The 21207-nt window shown below is 33.6% G+C and overlaps 2 protein-coding genes across 3 annotated transcripts; both read left to right on the top strand.

Moving 5' to 3' along the window:
* The first annotated feature begins 5291 nt into the window (after positions 1–5291).
* On the top strand, positions 5292–9787 carry LOC112515388 (proteasome subunit alpha type-7-like). The gene is made up of 3 exons (XM_025122182.1): positions 5292–5544; positions 6445–6859; positions 9296–9787. The coding sequence occupies exons 1-3, from the start codon at positions 5372–5374 to the stop codon at positions 9452–9454; spliced, it is 747 nt and encodes a 248-aa protein (XP_024977950.1). The 5' UTR covers positions 5292–5371; the 3' UTR covers positions 9455–9787.
* Positions 9788–13273: 3486 nt separating this feature from the next.
* On the top strand, positions 13274–16382 carry LOC112515482. 2 transcript variants are annotated; one of them, XM_025122327.1, is made up of 3 exons: positions 13274–13428; positions 14777–14890; positions 15906–16382. In XM_025122327.1, the coding sequence occupies exons 1-3, from the start codon at positions 13408–13410 to the stop codon at positions 16035–16037; spliced, it is 267 nt and encodes an 88-aa protein (XP_024978095.1). In that variant the 5' UTR covers positions 13274–13407; the 3' UTR covers positions 16038–16382. The 2 variants fall into 2 exon arrangements, with proteins under 2 accessions (XP_024978095.1, XP_024978094.1); XM_025122326.1 differs by having other exon boundaries at positions 13280–13428; positions 15866–16150.
* The last annotated feature ends 4825 nt before the right edge of the window (positions 16383–21207 follow it).

Raw genomic sequence — 21207 nt, 5'->3', positions numbered from 1 at the left:
TTTTTCAAATTTTTATGATATATTCAAATTTATATTTTATTCGAAAATAAAATCATTATTTCTTTTAAAAAACACATAAAATCGTATTATAACATCGACAAAGACAAATAATAAAATAGAACATTAAAATCGATATATGTCTCGCTGCATTGCGCGAGTACTCTTCTAGTATTGTTAAAATACTAAAAGCATACTCGTACAATGTAGCGAGATACATCTCGATTTTAATGTTTCGTTTTGTTATTTGTTTATGTCGGTTTTATAACACGGTTTTATATGGTTATGAAAAAACGATAATGATCTTATATTTAAATAAAATATAAATTTGAAGACCCCGTAAAAATTTATATCGATATTAGTATCAAACTATGATTATTCTAATTATATTTTAGATTATTTATATTTAAATGAGATGTTTATCATGTATTTGATTATATTTATCAGTTAGTTATATGAATTTAATTTATGAAAATGTGATAAACTTTAAAATGAAAATATGACTAGGAGAGGGAGGTAAAATGGAAATTCAATTACAAAATTCATTTCTTCAATCGCGAGAAGCTCTGACTTTTTCTTTAAGATGTTCTTAGGTTCTGTTGCGAGGATCTCCAGCTTTGCCAGTATAATTGATTGTGTACCGTAACTTCTTGAAGATTTCTACCCAACGCGATCCAGATTTCGGTCATGCCACTTGCCACGATCGTGTGTCACACTAACATAGGTCGTACGTGATCCTTACCACGATTATGTCGCCTGCCTCAATGGCATAACACGATCATATATAGCCTGGTATGGCCCTTGGTGTCACATATAAATCACGAGACTCTACCTTGACACCAAGGCCACACATGACACAATGGATCACAATCATGAAAATGAGATAGGCAACATAAACGACTCACGTGTCAATAAGCTTCTGCATGACCATCACCTGTCAACACGTAAATCCAAAACAATATGCCATACCTCTGTCGCAAACCACAATCACACTTCAAACTCACCCAAATGCGAACCACCATAACAATCTACCTATCCGCTCATGCCACAGTATGACATTAACAATTGGGCCAACGAATGAGCTTCAAGCGATGCTCAAACTTTGGAATCTCATCGCATGTACGTCACGAGCGAAATCATCATGTATTCATGTATTCCTACACAAAAGAACTAATACTACCTCATATCATCGATCGTGACGATAAAATACAATCAATTACCACCACAACGGAAGTGTTAACTTAAAGTAGTTAAAATATAAATCTCCAACATTAGCTTGTCCCATACTAGGCTAAGATACATAAAAACCGAGTACATAACAGTAATACGTTTAACAAATAGCAAAACATAAAAGGAATATATCATATAGAAACATATCTAACCTTTGCCCTTCCCTTTGTCTAAACCCGAACCACCAGCCCCTGAGATGCATATTAATAGTCAGCTAAAAAACTAAGTTAGTTCATGGTTTATGTACACACAACTACGCACTCCACAACATGTATAAATATTAAACACTAACAAAAAGTATGCATGTTGTTTCAGAAACATTTGACACCGACGAGATCTCAAAAATTACCTCACCGAGTAGGGACCGCTCTGTAATTGACATTCCTTGAGTTGCACGGCTCACACCCTTCCATGGGGCCATTTTAGGGTCGCGCCACTCTTAAATGCGATGTATGAAGCTAGATCACGTACCTAAATATTGATACCATAATGTGCCACATGAAAACCAACTCCAAAATGTTACGCTAATGATGTTTGAAAACCAATAAACGAGTAGCATGCAACACCTCACAAATATTACATACATGTAAACATACACCCTTAAACACGTACGTGAAAATAAGTCACCGTGCATAACATACTTAACTCCAAATAAATAATATGTCAAATTAATTTATTTACATGTGTATACATCTCACAAATGCTAGTGAGCGTGTGTGTCCAAACAATTAACCTTCACTTAGTGACCTACATGGCATACACCAAAATACTATATGTGGCTTAATTTGCCAAAAAGTCAACAAAAGTCTACTATGTTTAAACCCAATATAACCTAAAGTCAACATCCAAAACCAAGTCTCCGTGTACGTTCCAAAGAGCTCCCATCGTTAAAACCCCAATGGGTTAAATGGATCAAAAGTCAACCTTCGTCAAACCCGAGTGTTCGGCTCAATGACGTCCCATGGCGTCAAATTAATGAGCCTATAATTTTATAAACTCCATCTCTCCAAATTAAACGCCCAGTAGTTATTTGACTCAATTATGACGTTTTAATCATTTTATTAAATCATCTAAATAATTAAATGATTTATAGTAATCACCACTCTATGAACAATTAATTATTTAACCAAAAGGTATTTGGCCTAACGATATCGTAGTCCTTGGTCTCCTAAGAAGTCAAGAGTTCAAACCTCACCAAAAATAAGAAGGGTGTGTGAGTTTATTTATTGCATTTACCGTATATAAATATTATATACTTAAAAAATAATTAATGAATTAATATTAATTCTAACTAAACCAATATATTAAATTAAAATAGACTTAAATTTAATATATTAATTAAATAAGAAATTAATTAATTAATCTCCAATATTTAATTGAGTCCAATAAAAATACGCCCAAAAAATATTAATTTGTTGGACGTCTTTTATATAAACAATCCAATTTTAATAATAAAAGGCCTAAAGTATATGTCCTTCAAGCCTCTTTGTTAGCATGATAATGAGACTCACAACTTATTCGGTTAATTATACATGACTATTTAGTAGTAGCTTAATGATATAGAAAGTGACTTATTCGATAAACTTATAGGAATGAGCTTTATGCAAGAAGGATTTTTTTTTTCTTCCAAACTTGTCCCTCCTAATTAAAAACACATGAAAAAACTCTTTGAAACAAAAATCTTTCCAATCTATACATACAGATTAATCAACATAGATAGCTTTATCCATGCAAGACTTAATGAAAAATCAACCAAACAACCTCTAAGACTTGGCACGCCAACTAATGATTTTTCCGTATAATGTGAACACATATCATGAGGTTGACTTGCGCTTGTCCTGATCACCTGCATAATTTTAAGTCCTAATAACTGATAAAGTTATGCTCACTTTAATATCTCTTGAATACTATCCCCCTTTTTAGATAAAATGTTTTTTGGTTTGGTCCTATAAACTTAAGTTCCGTGAAGTGTTCTTTCAGGATGCTTCTACATTTTAGGCATCTTATAAAATCAATTTTGTTATAATAGTGTTTAGATGCTTCGCTAAACATTCGATCTCATCAGAATCCTTGGACGCTATCCACATGCCATCAGCATATAGTAAAAGGTGAGTGTGCACACCCTTCGTACACTTGATGCAAACACTTGCGTCGTTTACATTATGGTAGAAGCCGTACAATGACTTGTGGAGTTTGCAGGCTCAACTTGACTTCCGTCGCACGGTCTAACCTCAATCCTTCTGATTGAGCCTTGTGGATCCTCTTCTCCAAATATGTTTGTTTGAAGGATTACTACGATAAGAATGGACGAATTCAACACGAAAGATCACCGGAAAGCAGTCTTGTAGAAATTGAAGAAGAGCAAAACCACGTTACAACTTCTAACATCATTGATAAGGAATTATCAAATACTCTAAAAGAAGATAAATACAAAAAATAAAAAATGAATAATTAAAACCTGAATTCTGAAAATTGGAGAATGGACATCGAGTTAATATGTCCACCATATTAAACTTCAAAAAGTTATAACAATCAAATCGAACATATAACACTTAAGTGGTGTTTGTTTTTAAGAGGTGCTGAAGTCTGAAATCTTGTTTTACTTCCGATTAATAAGAGGTGGTACTGAAGTCTGAAATCCGAATCAATAAGATTGTTTGTTTTTGTAAACTGATAAATGTTTGAATTTGTTTAATATGTCCCATTAGAAAATTATAGTGTTGAATTTATAGATAAATTTATACCATTTTTACATATTTTATTCATCATCATTACGAAATTTACATCCAAATTATATAATTAACATTCAATTAAACAAAAATATGTCATTGATGGTATTTAACACATTCATCAATTGACAGATATGAGGATTGATTTGATAATGATCGATTGAGATAAATGACATATTAAGGTTAATCGATTGAGAAACGTCGTTCTTGGGGTTGTCTAGGGTCTGGAGAATAATAAGAGACAAATAAAAATTTGATGTACCTCTTACCAGATTAGAGGACAATAAGACATAAGTGTCTCTGAAAATTTGAAAAAAACAAACAGTCTGAATGACCCTACCTTTTAATGAATCAGACATAAGTGATTGATAAAAGTATTTTACTAAAAAACAAACAAGGCCTTATAGATGAATTTCCTTTTATATGTTCCATTATTTAAAAAATAGGACATATTACGACCGAAAGGATCAGATCAAGGCCTATTTTCCATGCTAAACCGAAATCGTCCTTTAGAAGGCTTGGATTTCTTTTTGACTTGTTAAACTGAGCTTTATTCGGGCTCTTAAATAGTCATTGTGCATCTCTATCTATACTATATTATAAAGCATTTAACAAAAACTCTTAAAAACCATTTTTTATGCATGAAACATTGTTTATTGATGCATATTATTTAAAATTCAAGATTACAAGTAAATTATGCATAAGTACAACTTATTAAAGCTTCATGTTTGAATTCGTGTAACTAATTGCAAATAAACATAATAAAATAGAGGATAAACATTTCATTTTAAATATAAAAAATCTAAAATATAATTAGGATAATCATTAACTTCTAACAAAATACTTAATTATCATCAACATAAAAATTATATTATTAAACAAAAGAAAATTTAGGTAGTTAGTTTTATACTAATATCAATATTTTTTTTCATTTTGTTATGATATCCTCATATTTATATTTTATTCAAAAATAAAAACATTATCGCTTCCTCAAGACCACATAAAACCGTATTATAACACTGATTGAGACAAAGAAATAAATAAAATGAAACATTAAAATCAAAATGTATCTTGTTGCATTGTACGAGTACCCTTCTAGTTCTCTACTAACAGATAAAGTTAACTATGACTTGTTAAACCCGAATATCTGATATCCTTAGTGCACTCGATGGGGTAAACTGAAAATAAAGAACCAAACTGTGGGCCGATCTAGATTTTAACCAAAGTTTTAGGCCGATTTTGAATTTAACTAAAGTTTGGGGGTCTAGTTTGTACCTTTTCTAATTGAGCTGCCTTGCTCCCAAAGTCGAGAGAGCACTTCGCATATTAAGAGCTCTGCATTTTTTGTCTCAGATCAAAGCTAAAAGTTCGATCCCAGTACGAAAACCTAAATTTTCTTTAAAATCTCATAATCTATGGCGAGATACGACAGAGCTATAACGGTTTTCTCGCCGGATGGCCATCTCTTCCAAGTTGAGTACGCCTTGGAAGCCGTACGCAAGGGTAACGCCGCCGTCGGTGTTCGTGGGACCGACACCATCGTCCTCGGAGTGGAGAAGAAGTCTACCGTTAAACTTCAAGACTCGAGGTTCACCGAAACTCTCTCTTATTTGCTTATATGAATAAGAAATCGTCATTTGACTGTTCAATGGTATTTGGTAGAGCTATTGTGGATTTGATTTGGGTCTCATTTGTGAATACGCCTTTTTGTTGCGATTTCGTCTTCTTTTTTTCTTAAATTCAAATGATATATTTTGATATTGATGCGAAATATTGGCAGACATGCTCATACATTTCAAACCCTAATTGCGATCCAGTAGTTCAAAAAGGAACAGGCTTTAGAGCACACATTTAGCCTTTCAGTGACACAAGTATGAAGCATATACCTTAATATGTGTGGCACTAAGATTTTGTATCAGCTGGGAAATTGTATCTGTAGATTATGTTGTGTTAAGTTGAATGGAAAGAATTTGAGGCAAAGATTGATTGGCAGATCAGTTGGTACAGTGATATAAGATTGATATAGGAGTCACTTTACCCTTGTTTCCCGTAAAATCACTGAAACATTGATACAAATCATGGTTTGTGCTGTCAAATATAAAATGATCAAATGAGAGGTTCGAACTTAGTTCTGTACTAAGACGTAGCCACCACCAGATATTTATATCCCTTTTGCATTGGATAACAAGCGGGGTGAGAGTTGTTATGGAAGCATGCATGAAAGGTTATATCTTTGAACTTCACTTTTACAAATGCTTTACCTTACTGAGTGTTAATGGCATAAATGTTTGTCTCTGTCGATATTCACTATATTGAACACTCTGAAAACAACCTCAAGTTTATATGCATATATAACAGCTATTTGATTGTGGGACAGTTCTGAATACTGGTTTGAGGTTGCATCCTATACCATGATCACTAGATTGTAGCAAATTAAGTGCTATGCTGTTGGTAATCCTTTTCTGAGTCCTTTTTCTTGTGTTTGCAGATCAGTTAGGAAAATTGTAAGCCTGGATGATCATATTGCATTGGCTTGTGCTGGGCTTAAAGCAGATGCCCGCGTTCTTATTAACAAGGCACGGATCGAGTGCCAGAGCCATAGGCTTACTGTTGAGGATCCAGTAACTGTAGAGTATATCACACGTTACATAGCAGGTCTTCAACAGAAATACACACAAAGTGGTGGTGTCAGGCCATTTGGGCTTTCAACTCTAATTGTAGGATTTGATCCTTATACCAATGTTCCATCATTATATCAGACAGATCCTTCAGGGACATTTTCTGCTTGGAAAGCTAATGCCACTGGTAGGAACTCCAATTCCATGAGGGAATTTCTAGAAAAGAATTACAAAGAGACCTCTGGTCAAGAAACTATAAAACTTGCCATCCGTGCGCTGCTTGAGGTAAGTATTGATAAGCTGCCTTGCCATTTTATTACACATCTTATTTGGTGCTCTGTAATTGTAAATTTTCTTTGCTGGCACATGTTAGGGACTACTAGGACTTCACTCTATAACTTTCAGTAGTCTGTTTGTCAACCAATTGTATCATTTCTGGTTATTATCCCGAGGACCACTTTTACTGCATTGGTGCTAATCTCATTTGCCCAAACTCAGGGTCATTTCAGTTATGAGATTCTTGAACCTATAGAATTGGGTTTTTAAATGTTGAACTGGAACAAGTCATTTACCCATTGCATTTTCTTAAGGTAACAAGTCATTTACCCATCTGAGATCAAGTCATAGGTTCATCATCCTGAACATCAAGCCATGAGTGTGTAGGTGGATTTCTTTATTCAATAGAGGGTGGGGGGATGTGATTGTAGTTTCTATTTTTTTACAGTCAGACTTAGGTTTACATTTTCATCACTTGGGTTATTTTAGAACCTGAATAATGTTTCCCTTTCACGTGTATTTGGTGATATGCACTGTCAGTTCTGATTCATCAGATGAATTTGTCTTACACATACCTGTTTTGCAAGGTAATGTAAGATCCTTGACAATCTGACACTTTTAAAGCAAAAATATTTCAAGTGTAACGAAGTTTTAGTGGCTTAGCCATCATGGGATGTTAGAAGAAGGATGTTTTCCCCTTCAAACTACAGTTCATGAAATCATTTTTCCAAAGTAGGTGCTGACAGTTCTACTTTCCCTGTTTAGTTTTGGCACTTAAGCACCACATCAGTATTCTTTAGAGTGACTTACATCCACCATGTATAGAGCTCCATATTTTTATTTTTGCTGGCTGCTGGTGATGAGTTATTATTATCATTATTTTGATATAGCCTTACGAAAACATAGTAGTGAACGGAGCAGGTAAGCTGTATTTTAATAAGCAACAGGATAACTTGCAGATTCATTTGCATCAAAGCATATGGTAACACACGCAGGTTAAAAAACTAGTCAGAACAACTAATTTTAGACATACGAAATTTACGGGATAGGGATGAGAAACCAGGCAGGTGCCAAGAATTATAAGTTGACTATTTGACTTGGGTTAAGTTGAAAAAGAGGAAAGAATAAAAAAGTAGAAACATGAAGTTTAATGCATTGAACATTGAAATTTGAAGTAATAAAATACATGATCACATGGAATAGCAAAGCTTGCACCTTTATGGTATAACTTCTGTATCAGATTCCTTTTTGCTAATTATATGACCAACATCATCATAATTTTGCTGTAGGATCTTATATAAACATTGCTGATCTGGGAATAAAAAGAGTAGTATACAACAATAAGTCGAATTTAGTGTTTTATCTATAGTTGCAAATTAACTCTGCCATGTAACAAAATTGTTGACTAGCGATTAGCAAGTGGAGCTTAACCTGACAGAAAACAAAGGGGCCAATGTAATTGTTGAGGATGATGGTTGCTTTGTTTAATGAGTATTGTGATGCTTCAAATGTCGAAACCACAAAGGAGACCCCTTTCTTGCATTATGTGGATGTCATTCGCTACTAACCATGTATACCGTATAAGTTATATCCAAGTTCTTTTGTTAATCAGTAATTATCGAGTTCATCAGTAGTGAATTCTTCCATGAATAGATTTCCCCACTTAATATGGTTGCAATCACACCTGTGCAGCCTAGGAATTTCATGTTCATTTAATCAATCACCGTTAGTTGACATCCTATTCCTCGTTAATTGCTAGCATGAGTTGTAATCTCCTTACAAATTCTTAGCAGTGGACTACTAATTATTTCCCATCATAGTTTTGGTTGATTTGGATATTATTACATTTACATCCTCTGCCATCTTGGCCTTGGAGTGTTACAATTATGGTCATATGGAAAATTTTAAATGGTTGTTGGAAGTTCAATTAAACCATGCATGTTCTTACGCCATGTTTGTTAAACCATAAGCTAGCTTATTTTTTTGAGCTTGTTGAAAAAGCCTCATTTGGTTAGCCGTGAGCTAGCTTTTTGAAACACTACTTCAAGTAGTGTTTCAACAAGCTCTGGGGGGTTTCTTTTCTGCCAATTATATACCTTATTTTCCAAAAACTTTTCAGTATGTCCTTTTAGGTTATTATTTACAGTCATCTAGCTTATCAACTAGTTTTTCCCCCTACCAAACATGGCTGGTTTATCGGTTAGCTTATTAGCCAACAGTTAGCTTCACAGCAAGCTAGTTTGCCAAACATAGCCTTAATTTATTTGCAAGCAACAGAGCTCTGTATAGTCAAAAATGCATTCATACATATATATAGGTTTGAGTAAATGCTATATGTATCTCTCTCTCTCTCTCTCTCTCTCTCTATATATATATATATAGTTATATATAGTTACAGTTATTGATTAGAAGTTGCAAATTATGATTTATGTTTGATGAACTTAGGTTGTTGAGAGTGGAGGGAAGAACATAGAAGTTGCTGTGATGACAAAGGAGGGACTCCGACAACTTGAGGAAGCTGAAATCGATGCCATTGTTGCAGAGATTGAAGCAGAAAAAGCTGCTGCCGAGTCTGCAAAGAAGGGTCCTGCTAAGGAAACATAATTTCGCTCACCTTGTTCTAGTATGACTCTTCAGTTTGACCTTTTCGTTACCTGTATGTCTATTGAACCCTTTTGGCATGTTCATTCTCCAGTCGTTATAAGTAATTTGTTTCATTCGACTCGTAATTTGATTGAATGTATCACTCATTCATACCCATTATTCCGTTTTACGTATTAGATGAGAACTTCATCGGATTCTGTTTGAATTTGGTTGACAGTTCGTGAATCCGTGATGGAGGCTGGCCAACAACGAAGAATTGTTGGCAGCAAATTAGTCGAGGATATGTGAAACCCCTTTGTATCTTTATCAGTATCAGTTGGTCCGCAATCTTAATTCTGTCCATTTTGAGTTTCGAATGTGACTTTTGACCTTATTGACGAGCTTGCAGAGTAAAAAGGAAGAACTTATCACTTTATTAATGAACATGTCTTATATACATTGACATTGGCTTGAAGATCACAAGGTTCTTTGCAGAAATAAAGAAACTATGAAGCAAATGTGTGTGGATATTACTTCAGAATGAGTGATTTTTGGATTATTAAGTTGGTGGTGCAGGTAGGGCTGTAAGCGAACCGAACGTTCAGCAAACTGTTCGTGAACCGTTCGACGGGAAGTTCGTTTTTTAAGTAAATGAACGAATATGAACAAAGCTTTTTGTTTGTTTAGTTAAACGAACGAACATGAACAATAGTCTCGTTCGTTCATTTATGTTCGTGAACGTTCGTTCATTTACGTTCTTTTATATTTGTTCGTTTATGTTCGTTTATATATTAAATTTAATATATAATCTTTTATTTATTTACTTTGAATTCAAATAATATTTATTTATGTTCGTTTAGTCGGTTCGTTTAGGGTGCGTTTGGTGCGCAGACAGGACGAGACAGGACATGACAGCTGTTCAGCGTTTGGTAAGACAGGACAGGACTGGTTAAAATGACCGATTTACCCCTAACGTTATTTTGCTTCTATACTAAGTTAAAATACAGGCAAATAACAAACATTCTATATGCTAATGATCAAGAGATGCGAATCGGATGCAAGACAGCAGAACCCAATCGAAATCGAAGAATCCAATCGAAATCGAAGAACCCATCTGTTTCATATGTATCGATTAAAACGAAGAACACAATCGAAATCGAAGAACCCATTGCCCTTACTATGTGCATCTGATCAACAATCCAATCAATCGAACACGATTCAATCCTCGATTTCTACTAATTTACACAAGCACCAGAAGTAACTATACATATATATATATATATATATATATATACACGATTCTCAATCCTCGATTTCCACCGATTTACAGAGAACGGATTAGGGAACAGTCGCGATTAGGGATTTGAGGCGATGAAAAGGGTTATGGAGAGAAGAGAAGCAACAGTCACGATGATGTCGCCGTCGATGGGGAGCTCGCCGTCCGTCGATTGAAGCTCGCCGGACGTCGATTGGAGCTCGGCGTCAACAGATGTCGCCGTCGATGGACAGGACAGCGATGGAGATGGAGGCGATGGAGGCGAGGGTTCTTTATCCAGCCGGGTGAGAAAAGGGGTAAAGAGGGAAAAAGATTTGAGTTCCACTTAGTTCCAGGGGTGTAGGTGGAACACGCATGTCCAAGGTTTGTCCAAGTTAGTTCTAGTTAGTTCCATATTCAGCCACGCCAAACGTAGGACAAATTTGTTCTGTTCTGTCCTGTCCCACTCTGTCCAGCGTACCAAACGCACCCTTATGTTCGTTCATTTACTTTCGTTTAGCATGTTAACGAACGAACATAAACGAACACGAACACAAAGATTTTTGTTAGTTTATCGTTCTTGTTTGTTCGTTTGTTCGGTTAAGTTAAACGAACGAACATGAACAAGTCTCTGTCCATGTTCGTTCGGTTCGTTTACAGCCCTAGGTGCAGGTGGGTGTGGTTGCGGGTTTGGATAATTTGGTATTTTGATCCTTCATATGTTACAAGGGTAATATTACGTGATTGAGAAGAAGTGTAATCTCATGATGGTGCGGAAGTACGTTAATAACGACAACTCAAAAAAAACTAAATTCCAGTCTTAACGATAATTGCGTTCCCTTGGCTGACCAAATAAGTTATAGGTTGTCCAATTAAGCCATAACCGAACAAAAAGATGTGGGTTACTAAAAAAGCCATACACCCTATACAGCCAATTAAGCCGCAAACTAATCCTTAAGTGTTTAATTTACAATTTTACCCTTAAAGAGAGAGACATAGAGAATCAATACTTGTCTCACCAACAAACATCTCCTCCTAATCCAACTAGAACACGCCCGAAGGTTTGGCAACATGAAAGCAACACATGCTAAGGACTATTGTTTTGTCCGACGACTGACCATTTTAGTTGCATTTTGCATGTGTTATTTAATTGAAATCAGTGTCACGATTAGACTCAATAAAAATAATTTGTATTAACCACAAGGGTGTTGTCCGATTGGTTTAAGCATGAGCTCTAAAGATCAAAAGTGTCTGGGGTCTCAGGTTCAAATCCGAGTATTAAAAAATCTCCTTGAGGTCACAGAGGTTCAAATATGGTGACTCCTGGCTATCCGCAAAGCCGATAATCCCTCTAAAATTAGGCGGCTACCATAGCAGGTTGAATATCCAAGTTAATTTAAAAAAAAAAAAATTGATATCAATCACAATGACACATGCAAGTGTATGTTGAAAATCAAGAATATTAGGTGTCAAAAATCAAATGGTTTGGAATTTTAAACTTGATGTTGAAACGTTAAACTTTTTATATCAAATTACATATCACTTGCTCTTTAAAACGGATTAAATTAACTAATGAGTGAAAAATGTCTACGTATGGATTGATACATAAAAACTTTTATTTTTTTAATAATAATAATTCAATTCTAAAAAAAAAAATTATAAGGTTTTAATTATTTAAAATATACGTTGGTTGACTTTCAATCCTCTTAATCCGGTTTTAGTTTAATTAACTTTATTTGACTGATTAAATTAAAATATTCATTTTGACCGAATGATTCCACAAAACAAACCAGGTCCTCGTCGCTTGTTTTACTTAACGTTTTGAGTTTTTATTACTGACGTCGTTAAAAAACTCCTATAAAATAAGAAATATTTCAGTCTTTTTAGATATTTCATTATGACACATGTAATTAAGCTAAATGCTAGTGTTTGGATGAGGAAAAATAAAACTGCTTATACCGGTGTCAAACCGGTAATAAACAGTTTTTGATAAGTTAATCATTCATGACTTATGAAAAATTGCTTATTTCCAGTTTACCATTTTTGGTACCGCTATAAGCTAATCCAAACACTTTTTACAAGACTCCGTTTTGATACCATATAAGTTAATAAGCACTTTTACAGAAAAAAAAAGTTGTTACAAATAAGCAATCCCAAACACCCCCCTAAGCGAACTAGCAACTTCTATTTCCTTTTGTTGAAAAAGGTTGTCTAGGTAAGCGATCAATGAAACTGCTTTATAAAGTTTCTCATTGGTCACGAGATTCTTAGGCGAAGTTCAACAATTAGCTTGCTCCTTACCTACAGGGGAGGTGAAGCGGAGTGAGAGAGGCCCTCGCCCTTTAGCGTGTATGGGTTTATGTTCCGCGAATCCCCCTCGTTACCGTATGCGCGACTTATATTTGGAACAACTTATATTTTTTATAAAAACACTTATCAACTTATTATAAGTTAGAAGGTTAAACTTTTTCAAAAACTACTTGTTATCAATTTGATACGGGTATGAGTTGTTTATCCAAATAATAAAAAATCTTTAGCTGCATCAGACCGAAATAAGTAAAAATAAGGAATCCGAACACCCCCTTGAAACCATACATGTGTCCCTTCCTTCCTACTCTTTCCCAACCGATTAGGAATTGATTCAAGATTTTTGGTGGTTTGATTTGTGTAAACGTTTATGGATTATGAGCGACTTGTTTAGGCGGAGATCCAGAAGTCGATGATGAATGACGATTACGAGGTACGAAAAAACCTAGATTTTGTATCCTTCTCCATAATTCACTGAATTATCCCTTTAGTTTTGACAATAGGAATTCTGGTTTTCTTCGTATCTGCAAAACCCTAGATTTCATTTTACATGATTCTGTATATATCCATGATATTCTCTCATTCGAATTGCTTATTCGTTTTGTTTCATTACTTGTTTTATGGCTTGTTAGGGTTTTCTTTGGTTCCAGTGTTAGGGATGATATTAGTTGTAATTTTTAATGTAACTTCACAGAACAACCAAAATTCATAAGGAAAGTTTAATTTTTAGGACTGGCTAAATCCTCATAGACCACTAGGTGCATAATTTCTGGTTAGTTACTTTGATCAAACCTTTTTAATTACCTATGTTACTGAATATCATATTATAAATGGTTAGATGAATTTTGATGAGGGCATATTATGATTTATGCGAGTATGTTTGCATCAGAGTTTCATAGCTAATTTTTCTTCAACAAGATTGGATGAGGTAACTAGATAAGTATGAGTCAATGAGTGATTCTGAGTTACGGTTTTTATTTTGAATGAAGTTATGTTTAAACTTGAATATGAATGCATACTCTAAACTTCTTGCACTAAGATTACTGTATTTGGAAAGTCTACTTGGTTTGACACTCAGAAGCTTAAATGCATTTGTTATCTGAAGATGGAGGAAGTATCTTTTTCAGTTTGAATGGTTGATTCTCTGAAAGACTGGGAAAGTACTACTGTTGATGCCACTAATGGTTATGTAGGATTTGTTCCTTAAAACATTTTAATTCAGCAACAAAGCATGCTGGTGTCTAAGTCTCCATGTTACTCTAGATAACACTGCATGTTTAGTGTTTGTTTAGAGGACAATTTGGTGATGGTTTTTTGGATAATTGTGGGTGTCCGGACTAGCTTGCGTGCACCTCGACTGATCCCATAAAGTCCTGGAGTTAACAGCCAGACAAACCTCTAGTGGTTTGAGTCTGGTTAATAGGCTGACAAACCTCTAGTGGTCTGGAGGGCATTCGAACTGGTGACCACTGGAGAGCAAACCCAAGTCCTTTCCAGTTAAGCTACCCCAAAAGGGTTAAATTAGGTGATGGTTGATTAGTTTTAAGAAAGTAAATATGATAGAGAATGGAAGAGAATGGTTTGTTTTTTTTGCAGGCTTTGCATTTTTACCCTTGTGAATTGGTACCTCTGTATCTGTTTTTTTATGCTTATTGATATGAGTTATTTCCTGCACTGTGGGTGGTTAGGGGTTTTGGATGTGTTTCACGTCACAGTAATTGTGTTAAAATTCTGTCACCTATTTCCTCTTCCTTGATGCATAACTTAAATATTGACTGCAGGTTGAGCAAAAGAAGCAAAGTGCTGCAGATGTTACGTTTCAATATTCAAATTTTGTGATGGCATGTATTGGATTTCAAGCTCGTCCTTGTGATATGAGATTGCATTTGATGAAGGTACTTTGAATTACAGTTGTTCTTGCTCATTTCTGGTCAAACACTTTCTATTTAGACATTGGAAACTATGACCAGTTACAAAATTTGGTCCATAGTCATCTCCCAATTGTGCTTTAAATCATACCTTTTGATGGGCCCGTACATTTTATTATGCTTTAAGACATGCACTACTGGTGATGGTTGCTATACAAATTTGTGCGTATATGCTTTTTTCCTTCAATTTTATTTGATAAAAACCTACTTAAATTTTATAGTAGCAGTTGAAAGGGAAATGTCCCAAGGTAAATGGGTCGATGTATATCAAAGAAGAAAACTAAAATGCTGCCAAGTAAACCCGTCCATAGGGACTACTCTTGAGCAGCCAACAAGGTTACTACTTTGTGACTGGAAAATCAAGGTTCGAGTCAGGGAAATAGTTTCCTTGGTAAATATTCATAAAAAGACTTCTTTCCTCAACCATAGCAAAACTAAATACCCACTGTGCTGTAGATGGATATCCGAACATCCATATAGTCGCCTGCATCTGTACCCATTCAGTGATCTGCATTTATGTCTAATATAAGCAAATGCAATGTTTTCATATACTATATTAACATGCAATTGCTAAACTGTTAAATAAGAATTTGATTAAATCAACAAGGATTTCATTCATTGCTCATGATACAATATGTTTTCCACCATTAATATCAATATTGCTTGTTTCAATCTCATCAAGTATGAGGCACTATCTAATCCATAGTGTATCTAAAATCTAGCCGAATCCCTTACCCAACAAAAACCAATATATCCGGTAAAAACTGATACAGACATGGATATGGTTGCATGATCCATATCTCTACCCCATTGTCTTTGCCAAAGCTGCTTTTTTGGGCAAGTGTCTGTGCCAGCTTGTGCGCACCTCGATTATTCCATGGGTCCCTGAGATGACAGCCAGAAATATCACCAGTGACCCTGAACATGTAAAGCTGTTGATAGGTTGTTTGGGTGATTTTAAATATTGATCGATGGAATTCAGGAGATATCGGGGATGCCAGCTTCGCTGAAGAGGGAGACATCGCAAGTAGCTGCATCTCCAGATGCAATGGGGGAAACATCAAGCTCAGGTACTGCAAGACTTGAGAAAGCCGACAGTTTTCGTGCCTTATAGCAATATCTATGCTCATTATGTTTCTATTCGTAATTTGTTCAATCTATGCACTTTAAGACCATAAATTTGTACAGTTATCTTTTATTTTCTAAGTTGACAGTATGTTGTGTCAATTAGTGGGCTATTCTTGCCTGTAAAAGTCATCTTAAGATTGATGTGCATCATCATGTTGTACCTCATGTTGGTTAAACTTGCTTCAAAAAGTTGTACCTTAGAGCATCCATGATGGGAGGTTCTTATAAGTTAATACCATAGTGGAGGATTCTTATAAGCCGCCACCATTTTTGACGACGTGTAGCACAATGATGCTGTCAATAGATCAAATTATTTCGTGGATTAGATTTCACTCAACTGTCTACGGTTCCGTGTTGGTAACACCAGTTTGCATTTGGATGTTCCACTGGTTCTTGTGCAAGAACCTTGCTCTTGTTTTCATTGTCAAATGTTGTTTTTTTAGTTTTTTTTTATTATTTATTTTTTACTTATAGATCCACATTTAATTTAGCAAAAAGTGGGATTCTTGTAAGTTACAACCATAGTGGAGTTTTATGGAGATTCTTAATTTGTCGTGACAAGAAAAAGTGTAAAAATAACGTTTTTATAAGTCAATCCACTGAAGATGCTCTTATGTTGTTCCTTATGGCCGATTAAGCTTGTCACTTAGTGTGTGATATTTCAAGAGTGTCGTGTCTTGTAGCTTATAGTAGCAGTCTTCACGGATGTCCGTGAAGAGCACAAGAAAGTGTTTCAGCTTCATTATCTATACTACCTTATAAATCAGATTTAACAAAAGTCTTAAAAACAATTTTTAATGCATAAAGTCTTAAAAACAACTCATAATGCATTAATTACTATTACTTTATACATTTAGTCTTAAAATCTTTTAATCTACAATCAAAATAACATATAGTTTAAGTTACCAATGCATGTTATTACCTTTTCTTTTCATGTTCCGAAGATACTTTTGACACCTTTCACTCATGTCTTCACCCTCTCATACCTCTATGTCTTATTTCCATCTCCCAAGGTGAGATTCAAACTCATATTCACTATGAGTTATTAAAAGTTTTCTCATTCATCTCCCATTCAATTGCTCGAGAACTCTTGGTCTCGCTCTCGATCACTTGATTCTTTGCTCTTGGTGTAAATCGGACACATTTCTGGAGTCGTTTAAATATGTTGGATTTCTAAACTGTCATACAATTTTTTTTCATCGATAGATTATAATTGAAAACATAACTCTTATTTATTCAAATTGTATTAATATGTGAAGACCAAGTGTAACTTATATCATTGTTAAATCTTCTATAATAAAACCAATAAAACTTCAAAATCATTAAAATTCACGGCTCCCGCCGCATTGCGCGGGTATACAACTAGTCAAGTATAAATACATTATATGGTTATTGTGTCAATGTATTATACATTATAAAGTATTTGAGTTATAATTAATATGTAATTGAAGATGTATGTCAACTAACATTTTATATATGATTAACACTCTATTCTTGAGACCTCTTCTTAAATAAAAGGAGGAAAAGACCAAAAAAGCCATGTGTTCTCTAAAAAAATTAGGATGGAAAGGAAATGAATAAAAGGGGAAATATTATTCCAGCTAAATCTTTTTGAAAGGAGTTTGGGATTTTTTATGACAAAAATACCCTCATATAACAGTGTTATGTATTTGTTATTATACTTCCTTGCATCTCAAATCACTTGTTATATTGGCTTTGTTATTGCGATACTGTTTTGTGTTTACTGCTTTCATGAATAAGATAATCGGCCGTTCATCAAGTTCATCTTCATCTCTTAATTCTTTCAATTACTGTTTGTATATTGAATTGTAGTTAGATCTGGGATTCACAATTGCTGTCAGAGAAGAATAGATTCATTCTATCTATACGATCATTAAATCTGCAGAAAATGAACAACTGAATTAACAACTAGAATTCTAAGCCCATGTCTTCTATTTATAGGTGACATTTACATTGAAAGCCCAATACCCTTAATCCCAATTACAATAATATTACAATATAATACAAAGTAAAAGACTTTATATAACTTTCATAAACTTAGGACTATTTTAGTCCTAACAAAAAGCTCCCCTAGAAGCTTACCGAATAAGTCACTTTCTATATCATTAAGGTAGTTTTATCTTATCTGGTTGTTGGGAGATTTGGCTTGCTAGAAATGCATATGTTCATGATTCAGTTGCTATGTCTTCTTCATCTATTATCAATAAAGTCAAGCACTGGTGTAAGGATTTATTGCAGCTTGATTATCCCACTCATCCTTCTGGTTTTCATGAATCTATTTGTTTCCAAGTAATGTATATCCCTATGGTCTCCCCTAATATTCCTAAAAGATTATAACCATCATAACCTCTCTTAATCAATACAAAATATATAAATGAAATGAATGATTAGACAATATCTTATGACCATCATTAACCCTCATAGAGCTCTCTTAATGATCATCCTCAACCATCATAACCTCTCTTAATGATCATCATTAACCCTCATCCATTGGTCACAACCTTTTACATATTCCATAATTGTGATAATGGTTGCAAAAGTCCAACTGAAGTGATTGTTAAGATTACAGATATATAAAACCTAAGCCTTTTAAGTTTGTTTCCAGTAAGTTTAAAAAGTGTGTTCAGGACGAGTACAGGTCGAACTTTAACTAGGCGTTAGAAAAAAAAAGTTGGCATAGTCCACGTTTGGACTTCTTTTTATATCTCTGGTTAAGATAAAACGATGGATCACAAGGAAGGTAATCGTTATGTACCCTCCTTATACCTCACCATACCATAATCATTAATAAAATTCAAAGGGTTATCTCACAAACCTTTGGATTTTTTGTTTATCTATACTATATTATAAAGTATTTGATAAAAACTCTTAAAAACCATTTTTTTTATGCATGAAGTTATTGATGCATATTACTTAAAATTCAAGATTACAAGTAAATTGTGCGTAAGTACAACTTATTAAAGCTTCATGTTTGAATCGTGTAACTAACTGCAGATAAATATAATCAAATAAAGGATAAACATCTCATTTTAAATATAAAAAAATTAAAATATAATTAGGATAATCATTGAGCTCTAACAAAATACTTAATTATTATCTTTATAAAAAAATTATATTATTAAACCAAAAATAAAAAAATGAATTAAAAAAATATAAAAAAATGAGAAATTCTAAATAGTTAGTTTGATACTAATATCACAATTTTTTTTCAAATTTTTATGATATTTTTATATTTATATTTATTCAAAAATAAAAACATCACCGTTTTTTCAAAACCGTATTATAACATCGACTGAGACAAAAAAAAATAAAACGAAATATCAAAATCGAAATGTATCTTGCTACATTGTGCGAATATCTTTCTAGTATAAAATATGGTTTCCAATCCACCTTGCAAATGTGTCATTTAAATTGACCTTATAACCCGATTTACTTATAGTTTTTTCAACACCTATAGTATTTTATCTAATGTAAAAGTAACTGCATTAGGTGCTAGACATAGAAAATTTAACCTATTTGATGCTAATACATGGAACCGTATAATTTGTCGCACCGACATTTTGTATTAGATTTAGAAAACTGAAGGCTAAAAATACCGACACTTTTTTTTTTCTTTTGCTTAAAACGCAGAGGAACGGTAAATAGAAAATCAAACCTTTCAATTTGAAATCATAGATCTTGTGCAAATCAAGTGGTAAGAACCAAAAGATGATCACAATTTAACATGCTACAAACTTGAATCATATGTAAGATGCAAGTAACGATACTTAAGAGCGAATCAAGCAGTACCCCACATGCGACAAGACTTGAGTTATGGATCTTACGCCAATTGGGATGAGAAGAGGATCACATTTTTACATACGGCATACTTGAATCATATGCAAGATGTACGTAGATAACGAATACTCAAGGGAGAATTGAGCACTACACATACTAAAAAAGTATAATCATATGCAAATTGATGTCGAGGAAATACTCTAAGGACGAATCGAGCACTACACACATACGACAAGACTCAAGTCATGAACCTTGCACAAAATGCAACGGAGAAATATAGTAGGAAAGATCACATATTACGTATATCACGCACCTTTCATAAAGACAGACATTAAGCACTGAATCGAGAATCATGCATCAGAAATATGATCCAACATCTCTTGCAAAATGCAGGAGCTAAGTTTCTTGTTGCTTGTTTTGGTTCAGTTAAAAGCCAATCATGTGTATGCATTCGTTTTCAAGAAAAATGTTTTAAAAATCCTTCGTATTCGTCGATATATAAATATTTTACCATTCAAAATTTAAATATATATTTTTTGATTTGATAAATTTATCAAAAAAGGGAAAAGAGATTGTTAGTTAAATTGAAGTATATTTTGTATCTATTGGTGAAAGAAAGATTTGTATTTTGTCAATATATAATAATTATTAAGGGTAAGAAAATTCAAATTAAAGTGCAAGTGCAAGTGCAAAACTCACAAGTTTAATATCATGTTTTGTAGACATTCATATTGCATGATTATTAGTAGGTGATCTTAAATCGAGTAACATCATCTTCAAAAAACACATAAAAGAAAAAACACACACACACACATATACATATATATATATATATATATATATGAAAATGATAAGAGTTCATTTATTATGATTTAAATATTTATGAAAGATGACTATGACTTATTAATTATGATCAATACTTTATATTACGAAACAATCAAAACTTTTATGAAATCACATATTCATCAAATTAAATAGAGAGTTGAGATTGAATTGTATTGACTGTAGAAATGTAAAAGTTTGTATAATAACTCACCCCCCCTCTCTCTCTATATATACATATATTTATTTTTAAAATAAAAATATTCACAAAAATTTCATTAACTCCAACGATTTTCTCTTTTTAAATTTTTTTAACATTAATTATATTATATAAATATTTAATATCTTTTTTAATAATTTTCAAAAGCAAATCTTATATGAAATGATAATATTTTTGAAACTCATTAGGAAAAAAAAAAAAAAACACCTAACTTTAACATATTCTTTATTTTAAAAAACTAGAAGCGTACTCGCGCAATGCAGCGAGATACATCATGATTTTAATATTTCATTTTCTTCTTTATCTCAGTCGATAT

Source organism: Cynara cardunculus (genome assembly GCF_001531365.2).
Source record: "Cynara cardunculus var. scolymus isolate 2C chromosome LG 7, CcrdV1, whole genome shotgun sequence".
Classification (NCBI taxonomy): Eukaryota; Viridiplantae; Streptophyta; class Magnoliopsida; order Asterales; family Asteraceae; genus Cynara; species Cynara cardunculus.
Note: the sequence above shows the minus strand (reverse complement) of the source record. Positions and strands in the feature narration are given on the sequence as shown.